Source organism: Gavialis gangeticus, unplaced genomic scaffold (assembly GCF_001723915.1).
Source record: "Gavialis gangeticus isolate Ggan-Ray unplaced genomic scaffold, GavGan_comp1, whole genome shotgun sequence".
Taxonomy (NCBI): Eukaryota; Metazoa; Chordata; order Crocodylia; family Gavialidae; genus Gavialis; species Gavialis gangeticus.
The window spans coordinates 36,899,707-36,921,767 of NW_017729022.1; the positions used below are offsets into that span (position 1 = coordinate 36,899,707).

A 22,061-nucleotide genomic window follows, 5' to 3' on the forward strand; every position below is an offset into this window, starting at 1 on the left:
CCCCCCCCCCCCCCCCCCAAATACAAATATCACTGCACTCCAATCCATTCAAAATATGGTTCCTAAATGTATCTCCTTTCCTATAGCACCTACATTTAAATTACTCTGCCTTTTCCATATGTTAAATTTAAATTGCTTGTCCTCATTCTCTTCTTTCATTATATTTGCTAACAAAGAAGTAAAAAAAGTGTAATGCTGGAGAAGGATTGATGACAACTTTGAAATGGAGTATAGTGTGATTCTCAAAGTGTGCACATATCCCGAAGTGTGGTACTGTACAGTCTTATAAGAGTAACTCTCATTAGCCCTTTTCTTGTCTCCCTCCCACTTCCGTGTGGGAAAAGAGAATGCTTTGCATGCCAAATGTTTATAAAACAACCTTATTAAGGAATAGTCTGTCACACTGTGCTCCACTTTTGACAATTTTCCAGCCCCAAAAGTGGCCTTTTGTATGCCTATGATCACTGAACATGCACAGTAGGTTACATGCTGCCTAGGTTACAGCTATACATGTATGCAGGGCTCGCTTAAGTCACAAAACTCTACCTTGCAAAAACCTATGACTGGTGGGAAAGGCTGTTTTTGGAATGGTGACTGGATAATGCCCGACCTGTAACCTGGTAGTTAGAGTGCTGTTCAGGGAAATCAGAGAAATGCAAGTTTAAACCCCTTCTGGGTGAGCAGGGCCTAGAACAGCAGTTCTCAACCAGGGTGCCATGACACCTTGGGATACCATGAGATCCTTTCAAGGGTGCCATGCAATGTTAGTACTGTATGGTATGTAAAAATAATTGAGAACATAAATCCAGAAATTTCAAATAGGAATCAGTGTTAAATACTTTCTGACTTGTTGTGGTCTTTGAGTTCTTTGCTACAGAAAAATTGCTCTCTCCTTGTAGTAAAAAAACAAGTCAAAACTAAGAACTGACATTTTTTGAGGGGTTCCTGGAGTCTAAAAGGATTGAGAATTATGGGCCTAGAGCCTGGGTCTCGTCTTGTTTCTTTTTTGCGGGGTGGAGGTTATGTTCAGGTTATACTCATACAGAGGTGCCATGCATACACAGTAGCCCCATGCATGCTTACATGTTGACACTGCATAGGTAATAGAATAACCAATGATGTGTAAGTGCCCCAAATGCTGTGAAGGTGGTTGGAAAACTGAAATGTGGACATCTAAAGGAAAACAGAATTCAGCCTCCTGTGCAGCAAAACACTTAAGCACTTGTGAAGTTTTAAGCATTTGTACAGTCCTGTTGGTTTCAGTGAAACTCTTAAGGGTTAAAGTTAATAGCATACTTAAATGTTTTGTTGAATGAGGGACTCAGTCCTTGCATGTTTCCATGTCAGTGTTAGATGCATCTCTGCTAGATCTAAAATAGCTAGTTTGGGTAGTGGTAGTGTTGAACTGAGTGGGTATATCTACACGTGTGCTGGACTGCACAGTTATTACTCACTTAGGGAAGTACTGAACGACTGCATAGTAACTGCCATTACTGCACAGTCCCAGCACTGCACAGATTGTTTCTGACGCTACTGTGAAGTAGCAATGAACTTCTGCTCAATAGCTCATTGCTACTGCACAGTAGCATCAGTGTCATGGTTTGTACCTGTCGATGCTACGTTGCCCTAGCGATGAGCTACACCACTATAGCTCATAGTCTCATGTAAACGCACCCAGTATGAGCTAACTACCTACATTTTTTTTCTCAGGTAGGGCAGCACATGTTGAATTCCATGAATACAATCTGTTCAAAACAGAAAAAGAAAACTAGTCACACACTTACAATGGCATGTCCCAAGTATTCTACCTTCTTACCTTTGTAGAATGTACTGTAAAATTCACTTCTGCTTCCAAACTGTGATCTAAAATTGAACCTTCCATTACAAAATTAAAAAAAAAAAACATGTACGCTCTCTTGTTTGAAAAAGAAACCAGAAAACAATTGAGTTGTGTATAGTCAATGCTGAGTTGTCCTTCAGAATCTTCAGGCAACCTGAAACTGTACCCATTTACCTTTGTGGCATAATGTTTTTGTTTTTTGGGGGAATTTAAGTTCTCTGGAAATAGGTTAACTGATATTTAAATGGGTATTCAATGATAAAATAAATGCTGCTTGTTTTTCTTTCATTGTAAAGAAAAACAGTGCAAAACTCTTTTTATTTACAGGCATACCTGTGATGCCTACTGAGTCAGCAGCTGGAACAAAAGCACAGAGAACAAAGCCTTTATCTTCAACAGGTATTCCAGCAATTCTTGAAACATCTGCAGTCACATTAAAAGCAATATCCCATAGTGAAAGTCCTACAGCTTTCATAACCTCACCCATTACAACTGTGTCAGCTCCAACAAAACCGGCTTTTACTATGGTAACTGCAAGTCCTGTCCCTAGACAGTCTACGGTACTAATGCCCACTTCCTTAGGGGTAACACCATTTTCACTTGAAATGCAAGCTACACTGCTAGGAACTGTGTCCTCTCGTACAACATTAGCAACTTTACCTTCTGGACCAGCCTTTTTCACTACTGAAGTACCCACAAGGATATGGAGAACTAGAAGTCCTTCTGCAAGTCATTCTCAGATGTCAGCATTATCACCCACGGTATCTCCATCCACTTCTTTAACTGAAAAAGCATCTTTTCCAATTCTCACATTTTTTACAAGCCCACAGTTAACATTAACCACATCTACTTCACCAGTATCTACTATGTCTGTAAGAACTGATGCTAGCATTGATCATATTATAGTTCCAACCTCCATTTCTGCACAGACTTCAACTTCTCAAGCTCCCATGGCTACTTCTAGATTTACTAGTCTCTCTCAGATAATCACAACTCCGTACTTAGTAGCAACTCAAGCCACCTCCCAAACTTCTTCAACTTCATTAAGAACTAGTTCTTTAACTAAAGTGTCTCCAGTGCCTACATTTTTATCTTCAGTGAGCATTTCAATAACTGCTCCTAAACACATTGCTCCATTAAGTACAAGCAATATTTCTGATGATCTATCTGTAATGAGTTCAACCTCATCTTCAGTTGCTTCTCAAATGCCTACAACCACAAGAACTTTGAGTCCTCTTGTAACACACATGTCTACATTAGTGTCTCCTTCAATTACACCCCCCAAACCCAAAGCAATGGGAGAAGTCACGGTTGTCTCAGAGAGTCTTTATAAAGGACCTACTACTATTTCAGTCACTCCACAAATCTCTGAAGTATCTATAACAAGTACAGGTTCAACAGAAAGTAAACATCCACTACATAAAGACTTATTTCCAGTGTCAGCTATTTCTAAAAGACCAACAGAGTCTGTTAGTTCTACAGTCTTCCCATTAGCCACATCACTATTACCTATCAATGTCACTTCAGTTACTCATCACGTGGCAAAAACCACATCAAGAATAACAGAACATTCAAGTCTATATACAGAATTAAAAACAGCGCCTCTGGTACAAAGTACAAATACTTCTCTAACTCCCAGAGAACCTTCAGGAGCTGCTCTTTCTTTTACTAGTCCATCCATGTTACTTACAACGTTGTTATCCACATCAAGACCACCTAGTTCAGAAATCCCTGCCATCACATCCTTTACTATCAGTTCTTCAGTGTCTCCCACAGTAAATAGAACATCTGCTTTAATATCCCATGCAGCTGTTACCCAAGCACCAGTTTTATCCTTGCAAACACAAGAAATCCCAAGAAGTCCAGGTACAGAACTCTCAACTTCCCCTTTGTTAACAAATGTTTCCTCAAGCCCTTCAGCAGCACCTAAAACTGCCATTGCAGAACCACATTTATTAACTCCTACAACTCCTGAAGTCACCTTGGAAAGCCATTCTAGTAGACTCACTATTACATCTTCAGCTCCTTCTGAGACCTTCCATATATCTGCTATATCTCTAGGAACAAAAAGCTCATCAGTGAGTCCTTCAGTGGAACACAAAACAATATCTTTTGTACCAGCTGGAATCGTCACTCAGTCCACGATCCCATCAACAGAGCTGACCACAAGTACAACTGTAAATACTACGTTTAAATATGCAACCTCCACTGAGAGGGTTGCAGATGACATAGAAAGTAGCCAGATGCCCCATGTGCAAAAAAATGTAACTAAAACAATATCCAGAACTACTGAGAAACCTTCACTCCTGTACTTGACTTCTTCAGTTAAGACTATTACTTTTTCAAGAAAAAGCAGCACAATTTCAGGAGATTCTGCTTCTCCTTCTGAACTCCCAGAAGTCTCACAGTCAGATTGGTCCACAATTCTACCCCAAAGAACAATTAAGCCTTACTCTAATTTAACAGGACCAGAACAAACAGGCCCCAGCGAGTCACAAAACTTCACCATACCAGGTTCCTCTCACTCCAGTTATGCAATGGCCCTGTCTTCTACTGCAGAGCCTGGGAAAACACAGACTTCTGTGACAGACACAGAAATGATGACAGTTACAGCTGACTCTCCTTCATTTGGCACAATGGTGCATACACTGATGCCATCATCATCGTCATCTTCTGAATGCATGGTATGATCAATTTTATCTCCCTACTGTATGTTTCATATATATTCCTTTTTAACTCACTTTTCTTTACCAGGCAATGTGGGAGGTTTTAAATTTGATAAAATATCTTTAGTTTTTCTCTCTTTAAATTTTATATTTGTTCTGGGTTTTTTAAACATCCAGTTTTTCATTGGTTAGGCCATCCATCCACATTCTCTCAAATATGGCTCTACTCCACAGTTTGCCTGAAACCCTATAGAACAGGGGCCAGCAACCTTTTCAGGCCATGGGCTGGAACAAGCTGGGAGTTGCATCACTGTTGTGTTTCCCAGCCTCCCCTTTTCAGCTGGGGTGGGAGTGCAGCTTTTATCCAGTGGGAAGCTGTGCTGGTTCTGGGCAGTTGGAAACTGCACTCAGGCTGCTGCTGCAACATCTCCTTAGTCTTCTGCTCCTTATCTGCAGCGCAAGCGCAGCGTCCGGCTAGTGGGGAGCTTAGCTGGGGGTGGACAGCTGGAAGCTGTCTGCCCTGCTGCCACTTCCCTGCTGTGCTTCCCCAAACTCCCCAGCTGCATCACGTGTGCAGCTGGAAGCTGCCCAGCTCTTGCTCAGCCCCACTTATTGGAAGTTGTGCCCCTACTGCAGCCAGAGATAAGAGGGCAGGGAGAAGCAGTGGTGCTGTGGCCTCAGCTTCCAGCTGCCTGGCCCCTGTGCAATGCCTTGCTGCCTGGCATGGGTACAGACAGACCCTTGCTCTAGAAAGCTTTGACCTGGGAAACCGTGTGTATGGATCCCATGTGGGACTGAATGTTCAGATCAGGGTGGGCATCAGAGATTTTGGAGATAAGTCTGCACAAAGTATTCTACCCATTATCTTTCTTCTCTACTTCTTTGAAGTCTTTGTGCTGGAACTTTAATTAATGTTGAGCATTATGTCCAGGCTGCATCTTCCAGTGTAGTCTTGAACATCCATGCTGGATGCAATGAATAGACATCATGTCGTCTCAACAGACACTACTTTCTAGAGGGTTTGTTCAGGTGGGGGAACCCTCGATATGTCCCTTGCCTCCCCCTCCACACCAGACTTACCAGCCAGATGCTGGTCTCCAAGCTGCCAAGCTGCGCTCCTGGCCGCATGCATGCTGCAGCTGTGCACATACACAGGACATTTATCGGCCACATCAGGCAAAAAAAAAGCCGATTTCTGATGCTTTCAATTTTCCCTATATCAGTGTTGATCCAATACGGGACCAAAGTACCAGTGCACCTCTACCTAGGAGGCATAAAGGGAAACAGCCTGAGAACTGCAGAGTCTGGAACAGCTGAGCTTGCTTGGTGTGCTTGGGGTTGTGTGGACTGGTGAGAGAATAGTTGAACTAATTTTGGGGTGCTTAGGGCTTTGTGTGCTAGACTGAGGACATAGGGGCTGCTTAAAGCTTTGGAGGGGGCAGGATCATCTTTTTATGTGGCCTTTGCCTTTGCCCCAAGAAATACCTTTATTGAAGAAAAGTTGTCTCTTTTTCTGTTTGGGACTTTGGGGTATGTTTCTCCTTTGGTAGAAGTCAAGTTTCTCTCTCCATGAGATAACCATAAAGGGTCAGGGACAGCCAGGGTCTCAAAGTTGGAAGGAACCAGGGCTCACCCCTGACTCTAGAAGCCATGTCTAGGATGGCTTCAGGGGTATTCCAGAGACCAGGCAAGGCTAGGAGTCCTGAACAAATGCACTCTTGTGGGGAATCTGTGAGAGGCTGATTTTATTATGGCTTCTTCTCTCCTACTTGGTGTTCTGGGGTTATGGCAAAAGGGCATTGGGAGGTTGGGGTTTTTTTTGTTTGTTTTTAGGATAGGAGCATACAGAATATCGTGCTAGTGGTCCCTTGAGTCCTAGATAAGGTTCTGGTTAATGCATTCAATTAACTTTGAAAGGCCCAAAGGTTAACTGACTGGGCTGGCTGTCTTCATGTGTACTTCCTGATATTCCAAACCAGGAGCTGCAGGGCTGTAATGCTGCATCTAAGTTTGTGCTAAAAGCATTTTTGTTGGTATCATCAGAACTGATTTGTCAGATTTCAAAATGGATTTTGAAATCATTGGATATACTCACCATGGACTGTAGATTTTTTTAGAACAATTTAGACAGACATTTATTGAGGATGGCCTAGGTATATTGGACCCTGCTCCACAGCAGAGCAGAGCAGAGGTATGACCTCCATATGACAACTTGAAGTCCCCTCTAAACCTTCCATAATTATTGTGCACAGTGTTAACTTCTGTTTGTTTCTTTTTACATAACAGCCACGATATATCGAGCCCATAGACAAATGTAGCCAGTATGTGTGTGTTAATATGGGATGGATGTTATATAACCTTTCAAGGAACTGCCCTAAGAATGTGGAAAAGCCTGATTGTGGTTTTCGAGGAATGCCAGTTCAAGTTAACAGTGATAGTTGTTGCCCAGAATGGGAATGTCCCTGTAAGTCATTTTATATGTTTTTATTGTGTGCGTTAATGTGTAAAAGATTAAATTCTATTATGTATATGTCAAAAATAACAGTTATGATTAGATTATGATTAGAATTATGATTTAGAGATGGAGGACTGTCTTAGCGTTAAGGCACCAGGTTGAAGTCTACCCCCAGGGTTCCCATGTAAAGTTGGCACAAGTCTCTTCATACTTCTGTGCCTCAGTTTTCCATCTGTAAAACTGGGAATGCCTTTTCTCACAGAAATATTAGGAGCATACATTTATTCATAATATGCTCTGATGCCACAGTATAAGCATAAAAGAAAAACTAAATAAGTAAATTAGGAGAAAATAAATATACTGTGAAAAAGTACAAAAGCATCACTTTGGTTTTAATTTTGTGATTTTTTTTTTTGATTATTTTCATCTGGTTGGTAATAGTCTGTCAGAATGATTTCCTGTTATACTGGTAATTTATGCAAATTTGAAATTTTTCATAGGAAAATCAAAATGAAACATTTTGTTACAAGTTATTTGGACCCAGTTCATGATATTTCACTTAGTTCAACTAACACAAAATACTTTGTTTTGTTTTTGAAACAGCTCGGCAAAATATTAGATTGTTTTTCCTGCTCTCATATTGCCTTGTGAGAGCTGTAGTTTGAATTCGCATGCTACCCTTTGAGCTAATACTTTCTGACCGGCTATCTCCCATAATGCGATATGGGATTCCCACTGAACAAGCTGTGTACCACACAGGCTGGACCCATGCAGCATCATGGGAGCTGCATCAGTTATTTAGTCCAGTTGGAGAGCCTAGCCCATGAGGAAGACATCAGTTTTCAAAAGTATAGTTCTTATGAGGCAGTAGAAAATATTGAAACAATATTTTTGTATTTCCAAACTAAATTTTTTCAAAATGGTAAGACCATGGAGAATTTTGAAATTTCAACTTTTTGTTTTGATTTGCAGTGAAAACAAAAGAAGAAATACTGGAATTTCAAGCAGGAAAGAGATTCGTGATGACTTTGTATTAATGACTTAGTTTCAATTTAAAGAGATTCGCATCAGGCCCTATTTTTATCAAAGATGATGCACGTGGTGGTTTTTTTCTTTAGGGAGTAGCAAAACTGAATATGAAAAAATAGCAATTATACACAGGAAAATATGACCTTCTTCAACACTTCCCACTGTATCTATTGATTTGTTTTTCTTCCAATCGTAGAAGAATGTGTCTCCTTTTCAACCCATCAAGCATGGCTAGTTCTTCACTACAGCTATGGCTATCTATAGCAGTTGAGGCTTTCTCCCTGAATCAGTGCAACCTTTAAATGTTCATTGAAGTGTCTATTAAACTCTAAGGACTTGCTTTTCATGACTCAATGAATTGTGTCCAGATATAACAGCTAACAGTGGTGGGTTTTTATTCTTAAAAAGGAAAGAAAATAATATTAAAAATGGAATATTTTAAGAAGTTGTAGCATACTGTTTTATGGTAACCTCATTAAATATCAGTTCTTTTTTAGGTCAATGTTCTGTACTATCTGAATTGAGCATTATTACGTTTGATGGAAATAACATAGCCCTCTATAATGCGGCTTCGTACATTTTAGTCAAGCTCCCAGGAGAAATTATTGTTGCTCATGTTGAAAAATGTCCCACTAATCAGGTGAGAGCTTTGCATGATACCACTTCCACAGTAACCTTAATGATGATAAGTTATTTTGGGTGTATATGTTTGCAGGTTTGTGAAGACATATAAGTTTTGTACATTTTGTTCACTTCTGCTAGTCCAGTTAATTTTGGATTATAAAAAGCAGACAGCCCCTGCTACCGTCATCCCCACCCCTGTCCCCCTCTTTGCTAGCCTATCATCTCTTGTTGCCACGTTCCAGGAAAATGCACACTTAAACCCTCCCCTTTTCTGGATGCAGGATCCTCAGTGTTTTAGTATTCCTTGTACTCTGTCTTCTCAGGGTATGTCCATTTTACAAATCATCAGTACAATATCAATTGATGTAGACTTACTTGAGCTAGATTTTAAACTGCTGCTATAGGTAGTGATAACATTTTTATTATTATCCAAGAAGCTAGGTCAGAGGTTCTCAAACTGGTCCACAGACCACCACTGGTCCGCGAGCTCCATTCAGGTGGTCCACAGAAAAGTTGTGGAACAATCGAGAATATCTGTACTTGTAAGATAAGGCTACTGATATTAAAATATGAGTTGTGTGCTTTGATTTGTAGAACCAAAAAAAAAAAGTTTATTAAGTGGTCCACTGAGACCCTCAGCAATTTGCAAGTGGTCTGCAAAAAAAAAAAAAAAAAGTTTGAGAACCACTGAGCTAGATAGTTTAATCTTGTGTGTGGGTTGAGATCTTTATAGAACACTTTAGGAAAGCTACATTGGTGTAAGCTTCTCTCCTGCATGTCTTGGATGCTCCTTATATAGATCATTTTATTGTCTGTCTTGCTTTGTTCCTCTTAAACAGGGGTGTCAAGCTTATAGTCCAGTATCTGGACTGTGGAACCATGTAATCCTGGTTGTGGATTGCTGGACTGACCCCATCCACTGCATGCAGCATGTGAGCTGACCCTGGCGTTGTACACACCATAGGGGGTTGTTCCAGGACACACAGTGCATGTGGCACCCTGCTGGGTGGACCCTGTGTATGAGCTTCATGAGGCACCCTAGACCAGCCCCATGGGCTGCTTCTACAGTGCCAGGTCCAGCCTGTGTGCTACAGGCAGCATGTCCTTTGCCAGCTCTAGGTGCCAGGTGTATAGCAAGCCCCAGGGCTGAGCTGGACCTTGTGGCATGGGGTCTGCACAGGAGGCCAGTCCTGATCCGTCCTGTAGGGCTCAATTAGTTTGACCCCTCTATTCTAAACCCTGTTGGTCTAACTCCATAGCAATAAATCATTAAAGCATTTGGAAATGCTTTCTATTTACTGAAGAGGAAAAGCGGCAGTGACACATAATGAAAATGCTCTTTTGCAACATAAGATTATTTCCTGGGGAGGTCAGAAGTAAATTTACTTTTGAACAAGTTACTATCATGTTTGTATTGCATGTCCTCTACCATTGTCAATTTTACTCTGGAGTAGCCTTTTGCTCGGCGCAACACGGCACCCCACTTTCATATGGCCAGGCATGAAATAGTTGCTACTGTGGATAGCTGCTTGAATATATGCTGTTTTTTTTCATAATAAAACAGGATGAATGTTATCAGTTATCCTTACATTTCTAATCTACTTTTACATATTTTTCAGAGTGCAAATTCAATAAGAAAACTAGTAAGTATTTTGCTAAGTAGCAAATACACTGCTCTTTATTTACTATTTGTTACATGCTAAAATAAGTAACATCTAATAATGTTCTTAGGAAAAGCAAGGTAACTCATTTTGGCATTTTTCTTATAAGGTACCACCTGGAGGCACTTCAGGGCTTTGTTTTAAGAAATTAAATGTAACAACACTTACATATAAAGTACTTATCGACCGTTTAGCAAGAAAGGTGAGTGCATAACTGTTAACAGAGAGCACATAAACATATAAGCAGTAATTGGAGAGTGCTTTGTTCTAGAATGCAGCAAATCAGTCTCATAGTTTATGGACTGTAAGATCAGGATTACCTTTGTGGTACAGTTTCCATCTGACCCATGTTATACTACAACATCTGTACCACCTACCTTTCTAGTATCCCTGTTTTCATGAACGATATAGAAAAATTGTACACAAATAATGTAAATTTACTATCTTTTTCCTCCTCTTTGACTTTTGTGCTTTCATAGCACTGGGACCAACTGTCCTTCCTAAATATTACAGGAAGCTGGTGGCTGTGATTCCACAGCTGACATTCTTTCTTGAAACCGGTTCTCCAATACGGCATTACGGATGTTGGAATGAATATTTTTCTGATGAAATGCAAAGCTGAGACCCAAAGCAGAATCTTGCGTAATGCAGTCTAAATCAGGCAAAAATGGTTCTGTTTGGTTCTGTTCTGTTCTTTCTATCATTTTACAAATCCAATATCTGTCTAACCTCTCAGTTTTGAGTGTTTTTATATATTAAAAAAAGTATTGTCTGAAGTTATGCATTCTATTTTCCTACTTAAGTCAGAGCTGAAAGCAAACCAGATTCAGAAATCTTCTCAGACCTGTTCATTCTTGTCCCCTTGTCCTGTGTTTTAATTCATCAAATGAAGTCTCCCTGCTGGTTTGTAATAGGAGGGAAGCGAAAAATTAAGATCCCACTTCCTTAATTAGGAAAGTTTCTTACTTTACAGTTTTCTTAGATTTCATACTTCCATGGCAATGGTAGGAGATATAGACTGACCAGAAACTCCATGATTTGTACACACTGACCATCTCTGGTAACTGAAACAGGAACAAAGAATAATAAAAAGCAAGTTTTGTTTGCTGTTCCATTAAGTGTGATCTTTGGAATTCTGTGGCTCATTCTTAAAATGTGTTTTGTCCATTTTAGGTAGTGGTGGACTCTGTAATTCAGCCTTTACCTTTCTCCAAACATGGATTCTGCATTCAGGACACTGGTGCAATGTATGTCATTAATACCCCGGCTGGCATTAGCATTAAGTGGGCTCACATTACAGGCATTATAGATATACAGTATGGATTACATTCTAACACTTCTACCAAGACAGAAGGACTTTGTGGTGAGATTATGTTGCCTATCAATCTTTATTTTTGTATCATATTTTGTTTTCACTGAGGGTTTATATTTAATCTTTTCTCATTTAAAAGGTCTGCCATATCCCATTTCTTTAATACCCCTGCCATCCAAGACTTACTAACCGTGACTTGTCACTGAAGAGCTTGGCAATATAAAATTCCTTAGAGTTTAATGACAGTTCTACTTGAGCTGCACTCAAGGGTTCTGTTAATGTCAATTCTGTTTTAAAACATTGTTTGCTACTAACTCTTGGAAGAATAAAACTGTCTTTGAGATAAACAGTTATTACCGTATACATGTAAATCTGTTTGAAATGTACCATTCTAAATCTTTGGCTGCAAGGAAAAACATTAATGGAGTCCACTGAACAAATAAGCTGAAATCTGTACTTGGAAGTAACTGCAAAGGAAGGGGTTGAGATGGAGCCAATGCATCCAATGGACACTGCACAGGAATGTTGATTCCTGAAAGGCTCTGTCCCAGATGATGAAGAGAGTTAGTACTGCATGATTACTAGTGCTGTGGGTTTGGAGTGCACCCAGGAAAGGGTTTGAGTCTTAGATCCTTATTAGACATTAATTTTAGGTGGCTAGATTGTCCGCACGTTAACACCTGAAACCAGTTTTTAAGTACACATCAGGCAGCTTAAAGTTACACCACTCCAGGGCAGGTTTCTGCCTGATCCATATTATCCAGCTTATGTTCCATTAATGTGTGGCCACAGATGAGCCACCCAAATTGCAGTCCTCCAGCATCCCAGGATGCAGGGTACCATCCTCTTCTTCTGTGTGGATAAACTTTTGACTCCCTGAACTCTACTGCCCAGGTGGCAGTCCTGGAAGCAAGATGACTCCATCTCCTGCCCCCAGGGGTGTGGCTTTCCCACTCCCAGTGGTGCCACCCTGTGTAAACCCCTCAGCGGCTGCCTGACTTCATTTCACCACCCGCATTATCTTTCCACCTCCCATTTCATTACTCACTCCCATCCCATTAAGTCTTGGACTACCAGCTTCACGTTCTCACTCCCCCCACCAACCCATTTCTCACACAGCCCAACTAGAGCAGGGGTAGAAGCCTTTGCTGGCTCTCTATCCCTGTAGGTGCAAGTCACAGCTGTAGCTCCTTATCAGGCTTCTGCTTGCCAAGTCGCAGCTGGGTGGGTGGGGGACAGTCAAAGAAGGTTTTTACCTTCAAGTCAGGGTGGGCAAAATATGGCATGTGGACTGGATCTGGCCTGCCAGGGGATTCTATCCAGATGACAGCAGGTCCGTTAGCCCTGCCCAGCCCAGGTGCAGAGGGCGGCCTGGGCCATGATTCATGTGTCTGGTCCTGCTGTCCCCACATGCGCAGTGGGGTAGGGACCTCATGATGGCCAGACTCAACTTCCCAGCAGCCCCTATGGTGGTGGCTCACTCTGTCCAGCTACCACTGCCAGTGTCTCTGCCACTGCTAGCCCAGTCCTGCTGCCTGGATACTCAAGAGTATCTGCCCCACACCCACCTAGGAGCAGTACATCATATATCTATGGGGAGGGGGTGCGCTGGCTTTGTGTCCTTCACCTTTCTTCCAAGTCCGTGAAAGGAAACTTTCCGTTAGATGCTAAATGGGGAATTAGATCCACAAGTTGAGCAAGAAAGGGCCAGAGAACTAGCTATACCACATATTACAATCCCTCTACTTCTCTAGTGTGAATTCCAAGTATTGATTAATTTCAGCATTGAATATGTGGTTTCCATTCCATGATAAGACTCTTACCCTTATAGATGGGCAGTAGCAGTGGGGACAGCCATACCACTATTTGTTTTATGGAAGCGTTGAAGGATCAGAGCTAGAAAAGGAGGTTAGGAAACTCTCACCATGAAGTATGTAGAAACTACTAGTGAATTCCTGGGAATGATGCAATTCCTTCCTTTTTCATGTCGTTATGACAAGGTGTTTAGTAGAATTTGCAGATTCACTGGAATCTGACAGGCAACACTATGAGCACCTCTTTTATGGCCTCAAATTTGCAACCTTTGGGTTGTCAACTGTGTGCCTTAGCACCCAGCCACACCAGCTCCCAAGAATGCAATTAATGGTAAAATTCCCATTGGTTTAATAGGGCAAAGATATCACCCTGATTCTCAACCTGAGGAATTTCAGGTTTGCGGAACTAATCTGTATAAAAGAATGCTTGGACTTTGCCTAAAATTAAAATCTATACATATTATTTCAAATCTTAAATTAGATCTGGTATTTATTTCAACTTTTTGAAGCAAGGTTTGTAAAATCTGGCAATGAAAAATAATCCAGGTATGATAATTATACTAAAATTACATATTTGGTCCACATCCAAACATGTAAAAATATTTCAAAACAAAACTAGATATACCTAGACTTTGAGTAGTGGATAAACACCAATTCAAAAACCACTTGGGAAAAAATATTGACAGGGAGGAAATTAGAAGCCCAGAGTACAAAAGGATACAAAGATAAATTAGATATACAGAAAATAATGTAATAAATCAGGCTGCCCATTTCTGTATAAAGCACTGCTCTTTTGATAAATCAAACCTCTCCCTGAATAGTCCAATCCTAACTTATTATTTACATGGTACAGTGTAGAAGTATGGGAGTAGTTATCCTCAGTTACAAAAACTGCATGACTTGCGTACTCGCACAGTAGCAAATTCATGAGAGGGAGGCAGATGGCAGCTTTTGAAAAGATGTTGGATTCATAAAGCTGCACTAAGAAATTAAATAAGAAAAACATTTTTGGAAAGAGGGTGTCTTACTGTTTTTTAACTTCAAGTATTTAGAAGTGTTAATATAAATCCAAATGATGTGTCAGATTTGTGAACCACTCCTACCCATGGTTTGCAGTTACTTGTATAGGGACTTCCATTTAAAATAATAATAGAATACCTTTTAGAACTTGCTCTGTGCAAGGGTATCAAATCTGGTGCCACATGAATGAATTTGCTGTCCTGCCGGTGGTTTATCCTGGGAGTGGGTATTGTCGATTAACTGTGTCTAGGAAAGGTTTTATTACTTTAACTTTGTGATCTGCTTGTCTAGCTGACTTACTGAGCTGATAGTGTACACAATTAAACTATATATAGGAAGTTGGAACTGCACTGTGTATAACTGCATGCAGCTGTACAAAATCAGTTGACTAATTTTTAAAAATATTAAGATTTCTTGAAATAAAATCAAGATGAATAAATCAAAAATTGTTTTAAAATGCAGTTGGTGCGATGTTAACCTTACCTCACAATTGTACTACTTTTCATTTGAAGAACAAATGTGCTATATTTTTCACTAAATGTGATGTTCTCTCTGTAAGGCGTGTGCAATGGAGATCCTTTTGATGACCTCAAGATGCAAAATAGAACTATAATTACACACATCGAGGAAATTGAAGCATTTATTAGGAGCTGGGAAATTGAGAAATCAGTTGATGTAACGACCAGGAGGCCAGTAAGAAACTGTACTGAAGATAACTGCACTTACTGTATGGAACTGCTAAACAGAAAGGTTTTCATTCCGTGTCACAAAAAAGTAAGTACAAAGAAAGGAGCACTTTCAAGTCTGAATTAATTAAATGATTTATAAAGAAAATTATAATTTATAATTTCATTTTCTTTTACTCCCTCTGACATATTGCTTGCCAAAATAACTCTTCAGATGGCTTCCATCTATGGCTAGCTACAGACATTCAGTCTGTTATACAGTTTTCTATAAGCAGTATAGTTAACACCAGTAGTGAAAAGAACACAAATTCACCCTGGGAGGTGGGAAGAGTCAAATCTGCCATTTTTTAAAACCAGTCTGTGTATGTAACTTCTATTCTGTTATGGGTATAGACCAATTTACAATCACTTATAGGTTAAGTACAAAGTCAAAAAGCCTGAGACTGAATTGATTCAAGTGAACAGACATTTTGATTCCAGAAATGCAGCCATGTGCCTGCAGTGGCCCAGGCCAGAAGCCAGGGGGTGCTAGAGCACACCTCCATGCTCACCTGAAGCAGACAGGTTGGGCCAAGGCTAGCCTGCCCATCCTGTGAGGGTGGGTTTGCAGGGGCGGTGCAAAGCATCATGCGATGCTGGGGGACTGTGAGTTAACTTGAAACTGGAGGAGATCTGGGACAGAAATTCAATAAATGGATTTAACCTAAATCAGTTAAGTCTGTTACTACATCCATCTAGGTTTATCTTAAAGTGGTTTCAGCCATTTTGAAAGCAGTTTATGTGCGCTGAACTTCTATTCTGTTACAGATTTGAGCCACTTTCCGATCACTTACACCAGTTTGTGTAAGTTATGTCTCTAGACATACTGGTAAAAGTGTAATAACTGTACCCGGCCTAAAGGAATACCTCGAGTGCAGACCACCATGTTACTTTTTGGCTTCTGAAAATACTGTGCCATTTTGTAAATGAAACCCTTATTAGAGTGACGTAACACAGCATCAGCCCAACAGTGAAATATAAACCAAATCTTGATTAAATGTTTATGAGGTAGCTGGTTAGGAGTGACCTTCTGTTTATACACTATTGGATTCTGGTTGGTCAGAAATCTCTGTAGCTTAGGGAAACATTACAGAAGTTAGCTTGGTCACTTTTTATATTTGTGGCATGATAGCTTACTGCCAGAAAGGTTATATTTAGGAACAGAACTGTAAGGATTGTGTCATTTAGCACATCAGCTGCCACTAGAGGTAGCTGATGTAGCACAGGAAGAGTAGGAATGACTAGAGAGGCAGAGAGATGAGAAAATGAATTTCAAAGACATTATGGATGTAGAATTCTTTCTATTTCAAACCAGGATTAAGCAGGATTGGTACTTTCTCCATTGTCCACATCTCCATTCCTGATTTTATTATTATTTGCTTAATTTTCCTTTTCTAGGGTTTACTCTGTTTTCTTCCTTTCTGTTAAACTACTTTGCAGTAGACTGACCCCCTGTGAGCAGACTCTCAGATACCTTTCATTTAAGCTTGAGACCTTTCTCTTATCAAAAGAATAGGTGGGGTTATTAAAAAAAACAAACAAAAAAAAACAGAAGAGAAACTTTTTGAAGTATCAGCTGAAGAAATCTAGTGGGAGAGTTATGGAAGACATTGTGTCACTAAAAAGAAGGAAGTTGGACATTAGTCTTTGCTCATCCACTTCAATGTCTTCAGCTTCTAGTAACTTGGATTATTCAAAATTAGTCAAAAATGTGTCACAGTTGTTGGTTTCTGAGCCCTACTTTCTTACACATCTGGCAGGTTTACTGATTCTGCTTCAGGGGAGGTGCTATGTGCCCTGTTTTGGGGCTACCTTAAGGTTTGACATGCCCAAAACACTTTGTTGAGCCAAAATGTTTATTCTTGTTTTGTGTACATGAAGCTGACATCTGGAGAGGATGAAAAATGGTGCATGTGTGCTTTACATAAAAAATGAAGTGGAAAAAATTCAAAAGGTGAACAAGAGTGGGAAATGAAAACTGCTGCTGTAAAGAGCACTATGACAAAAGAGAGTGCATCCAGATTTGCAGAAGTCACAATAAGAGAGGGGGAATTGAATAAAAATGGCAGACAGAACACTGCTGAATTCTTCATGCTTCCTGGTTGTACAAGCTTAAGCAATAATAAACCAGAACTCATATTGGTTAGAATTACATAAACCAGAACTCATATTACATTTGAATTTTGATGTAGTACATTTGGAGTCAAGAAAAAAATCCCATTTAAACATGAGTCTAGCACTACATAATCTATTCATGTTATAATTTATAGAGGGAATGGAAGCAGAGTTTAACTGCAATCAGAGATTTAAACTGGAAGCATCATATTGCAAAGAACCTTGTCAACAGTACTGCAGTGTCATCAGGGCTGTTTTCTATGCCTACTAATGAGCATGTAAAATTGTGGTAGGTGTAATATCATGCAACTAATAATCATAAGCAGAAAAAAGGTATCACTACCTGCCAGTCAGAAATCACAGATTTTTTTTTCCCTCTTGCACTAGTAATATATCTTGGAATTTATTGTCAACTAATAGAAAAAAAGTTGTTCTACTAGTGAAATGTCAATTAAAATGTATTTCTAGGTTTCACCACAGGACTTCTGCGGAAAGATGTGGATTAACAATACTTACTTTTGGAACTATGAATGTGATGCACTTTCTGCTTATGTGGCTTTGTGCAACAAACATAATATCTGTATTAAATGGAGGACACCAGATTACTGTTGTGAGTTAAAATATTTTACCTTCAAAAGATATTTTATACCATTACAGTATTTCTGCGTATTATTGTTGTGTATTGTGCTCTTTCAGTCACAGCCAGCTGATGTGCAAAGTAAGTAAGTCAAAGTAGATGGGCTAAAATCATGGCAGCTATGGCTTCACTTAAGGATTTTGTCCCACAAATTTTTCAAATGTATAATTTTGTAGTTTATTTCTAAATGTAAATTGTTGTTCTTACTAAAATTTACACCTTAAAAAAAAGAGAATTATTTGTTATATTCTTTTTTCTGTGTTTGTGGATGGTAGCCTTGAATTGTCCCAATGGCAAGGAATACCAGCCTTGTGTGCAACCCTGTGAAGCCAAAACATGCTTGAATAAATGGTTCCATGAAGAATCTCTTTGCTCCTATTTAAGAGAAGATTGTGTCTGTAAAAATGGGACCATTCTTCATAGAACAGACTCAGATCTCTGTATACCAGAAGAAAAATGTAGTAAGTAAGAAAGAGCAGAGGGATCTGCTCTGTGGATTAATGCAAGTGGTATATCCTCTATGTGGCCAGTTTCCAGAGCCTGGGGTCTGTCATAGCCCCCAGCTATAAAGTTTGCCTTAGTGCAGACTTTGGAATTCATGGTTTCAGCTCTGGTAGGTTCTGGCTCATGAGAGCAGTGATTTATTGGTAAGTGATTTTTTTTTTTTTTTTTATTCTAAAACTTCTCTTGTCCAGGAGTAAATTTGAATGAATAGAACCAATGGTTTCTCTCCTCTCTTTTTTTCCTTTTCTCTTTGATCCTTTATCCAAAAAAGCTATAATTTAGGAATGTTTTGGGGCAATCAACTGATCCTAGATTTTGTGATGATGGCCTGAATTGCCTTTTATAAATTTGATAAGGTGATTATAAAGATTTCTCACATACCTAGACATTCCCACAGGAAATCATAACTTTAGAATTTCTTGACTACAATGTCTATGTCAAGCCACCATCCTTTATTGTTTAATCAAAGCTTTAAATCGGTGCAGAAAATGAATGTCTCCTTGTTTAGTGGTACCTATCAGGAGGTATGATACATTGGTTCTGGCAAAGGTATATAGGTATGGAGAGTTAAGTCCATAGGATCCCTCATTGTTTGGGTCCTAGCTATTGGAGTGATTTCTGAGATAGATTCAAAACCCAAGATGGAGGTGATTTTGGACCACTCACTCAGGGGTTTACATGCTCCACAGAAGGATGTGGCAGAGTGACTTGGGCAACTAGGTATGGCAGAAAATGCTTCCTCAAGTATCCTGATACAACAAGCTAGCAGGGTGATTGCTGCTGTAACAATGCTGCAAAAGTAGTGACTGAATTTTTTATTTGCACACAGAGAGACAGAAAGTCTGTGCAGAAACTTTGATTTTGGTGTTAAGTCCAGGAAGTAATAATCATTTGAAGGAGAGCAGCTGCACTTTGCAGGAGTTAGTGGGATGGGTCTGCTAATACACTAAAAAGGGTATCAGATTCCAATATAGTTTAGAAAACAATAGAGTTTTCTGACAGTTAAATATATAATCTACATTAGTATACTTTATGCAGTGAAAGTAGCTAGTTGGCACATTATTCAGGATTCTATTACCTGTCATTTTGTTTTTCTTTCTTAGCATGTACAGATAATGAGGGACAGCCCCGTTCTGCTGGAGAGTTTTGGAAGGGATCCATTAAAACGTGTTGTATGTACAGCTGCTTGGAGAATGGAAGTGTTATTGCTGTAGAACCTGAATGCGGTGAAGACTCACCACCTGTTTGTGAGCGAGAGGGTGAAGTTATCATTAATGTCATTGAAGAGGGGGCCTGCTGTCCAAAGCAAGTTTGTGGTATGTTTACATCTCAACACTTTTGAGAACAGTACGTGGGAGATATTTAAACATTCATTGCATGTAGTGACATACAGGCAGGATTTAGAGTTAATTTCTTCATATTGACTACTAGACTTGAAGCTGGTTGATTGGGAATTTTTTGACAAAACGGTTTTATATTTGAAAATGCTAATTGGTTGACATTTGAAAGTCTTTCAGGTTCAGGATGAAATTTTGAGAGGGACAGACAGATGCTTCAGAACTGCATATAGTCTGGTGGATGGTGCACTCATCAAAACTGTTTTGGACCCAGAGTTGCTTAGGACACTGAGTTGTAGTGATTTTTCATAAAATTAGGATCCTGAGACTTAAAGTGCTCTTGAAAGTGTGGATCATTTTTTTCCTAAACCATGTAAGAAATTCTAGGGGGAGAGGTGCTTAAAAATGAAATGTCTTTGTCTAATCCTAATTAATGCCAGATGCCAATATTTTGTCTGGCTGTATCTCTTAACAGAAGAAACATGGTGCTAGCTCTTGTCATGTTAGTCAGGAGAATACTATTCTATTTCTTAATAAATTGGCTAAGTGGAAATAAAGGGCAAATGGTCCATGTGAAATAGTTGGCTATGTGTAATCACTTGCCAATTGTCACAGAAGGAATGTTTCAGTCAGATTAACCAACATTAAAAATATTGTTGTCTTTTTGAATGAATGAATGTTATTTTTTTCAGAATGCAACATGACTTTATGTGAGGCTCTTATTCCAATCTGCAGAAGTGGTGAAAAATTAGTAATAGGCTATAACCCCCTTTCTTGCTGTCCACAATACCGATGTGGTAAGTTGCATATGGAAATAAGATTAAAAGGATATTTTCCAATCCTGTATTTATCTGTGCTAGATGTTATTGATGGATGTTCTGCCTGTGTTAATAGATCAGAACACTGTCAGTAGCACGAGACTAATATTTCTACCTTGTTCCTCAGGGTTTTTGTGGATATTTGTATTTGAGCTGTCTCTCAGTTTTGATTTATAACATGTTTGGGTGGATTAATAGGAAGTGGAAAAAGGGAAGATAAGCTTTTTTATTTTGGCATTATACCTATGACTTCTCTTTTATGTAGAATGTGATCTTTCAGCCTGTCCTAACACTTCCCGTCCAGACTGCAGAGAGGACCAATTTGTTGTTGAAGCAAAACAGGAAGACCCTTGTTGTTTCCTATATCTCTGTGGTAAGATGCCCTACTGTGTTATCGTTCTTGTAGTTAGGTGGGATATTATATGGAATTTAGAGGTAAGGGGGGGGGTGGTTTCTAGTGACTTACTTGATAACTTTGGCTGAGAATTGTCACAGGATCTGATACAACAGAGTCTTATAGGAGGGGCTAAACAGTTTTAATTTACTACCTTCAGGGATTCTTTTGCAGGTTTGAGGCCTTTATTTGTAAGTGATTTTTTTTTCCTCACTGCTAAACTGCAAAATGACTGGGATAAAAATACAGGGATTGAGCTCATCTTAAAATATGGATGCATTTTATTCATTGAGTTCTGTGAGCTTTGCTTTCAGTCTGCAACTTTCTAGGTAATAATCCACAAGTTTCTTAGTATAAATCTCAATGAGTCAATACAATTTATGTATATGCTTCATCATTACATTCATTTACCTATTTTGTTTGAACGTAATAGTAAAAAAAAGGCCCTGAAATATTCAACTGACATGTCCAGCATAAGAATGTGAATAGTATGAAACTAGTATGTAGCAACTTTCTGATGATACACCTGAAACCTTATTATAAGGCTTGTTCTTTTTAATTTTAGTTTGTGAATCTTGTGTTGAGCCAATTCCATTATGTAATGAGGGAGAAATTCTCACAGTAGATCTAAGCACCACTCATTATTGTTGTCCTCACTATCATTGTGGTAAGTGGGACTGTCTTTAATTGAAAGATTTCTCTTTATATAGTAAACATTATTTGCACATATTATCTTTTTCAGGTGACTCCAACACTTGTCACCAAAACTTGAGATTCTCTACACATTAAAAGTAGAGTGTGATATCATACACCATTTATACAGTATCTTAAGATACTGCTCTCTTACGGTATCCCATTTGTTTTTGTTTAAACTTTGTTTTCTTTATATTGTTAGCTTCTTGAGGGAGGCACTTAAGCAACAATTTTCAAAAATTACTTGTGTTGAGTTGATGTGATGAACGACAGGTTTCCCTCACTTTATAGATTCATAGATGCTAGGGTTTCATAGTTTCATAGTTTCTAGGGTTGGAAGGGACCTGAGCAGATCATCTAGTCCGACCCCCTGCCATGGCAGGAAGAGCACTGGGGTCAAACGACCCCAGCAAGGTG

At 39.4% G+C, this 22,061-nt stretch overlaps 1 protein-coding gene across 1 annotated transcript in view; it reads left to right on the plus strand.

Annotated features, from left to right (window-relative positions):
• OTOGL (otogelin like) overlaps positions 1-22,061 on the plus strand; it is a 187,639-nt gene that overhangs the window by 142,651 nt on the left and 22,927 nt on the right. The window contains exons 36-48 of the mRNA XM_019514788.1: positions 2,168-4,524; positions 6,793-6,970; positions 8,488-8,630; positions 10,234-10,257; positions 10,385-10,477; positions 11,449-11,638; positions 14,981-15,195; positions 17,730-17,871; positions 18,174-18,359; positions 19,506-19,718; positions 20,432-20,536; positions 20,823-20,930; positions 21,517-21,618. Of these exons, the coding sequence (XP_019370333.1) occupies positions 2,168-4,524; positions 6,793-6,970; positions 8,488-8,630; positions 10,234-10,257; positions 10,385-10,477; positions 11,449-11,638; positions 14,981-15,195; positions 17,730-17,871; positions 18,174-18,359; positions 19,506-19,718; positions 20,432-20,536; positions 20,823-20,930; positions 21,517-21,618 (4,056 nt within the window). The remainder of the gene's footprint in view (positions 1-2,167; positions 4,525-6,792; positions 6,971-8,487; positions 8,631-10,233; positions 10,258-10,384; positions 10,478-11,448; positions 11,639-14,980; positions 15,196-17,729; positions 17,872-18,173; positions 18,360-19,505; positions 19,719-20,431; positions 20,537-20,822; positions 20,931-21,516; positions 21,619-22,061) is intronic.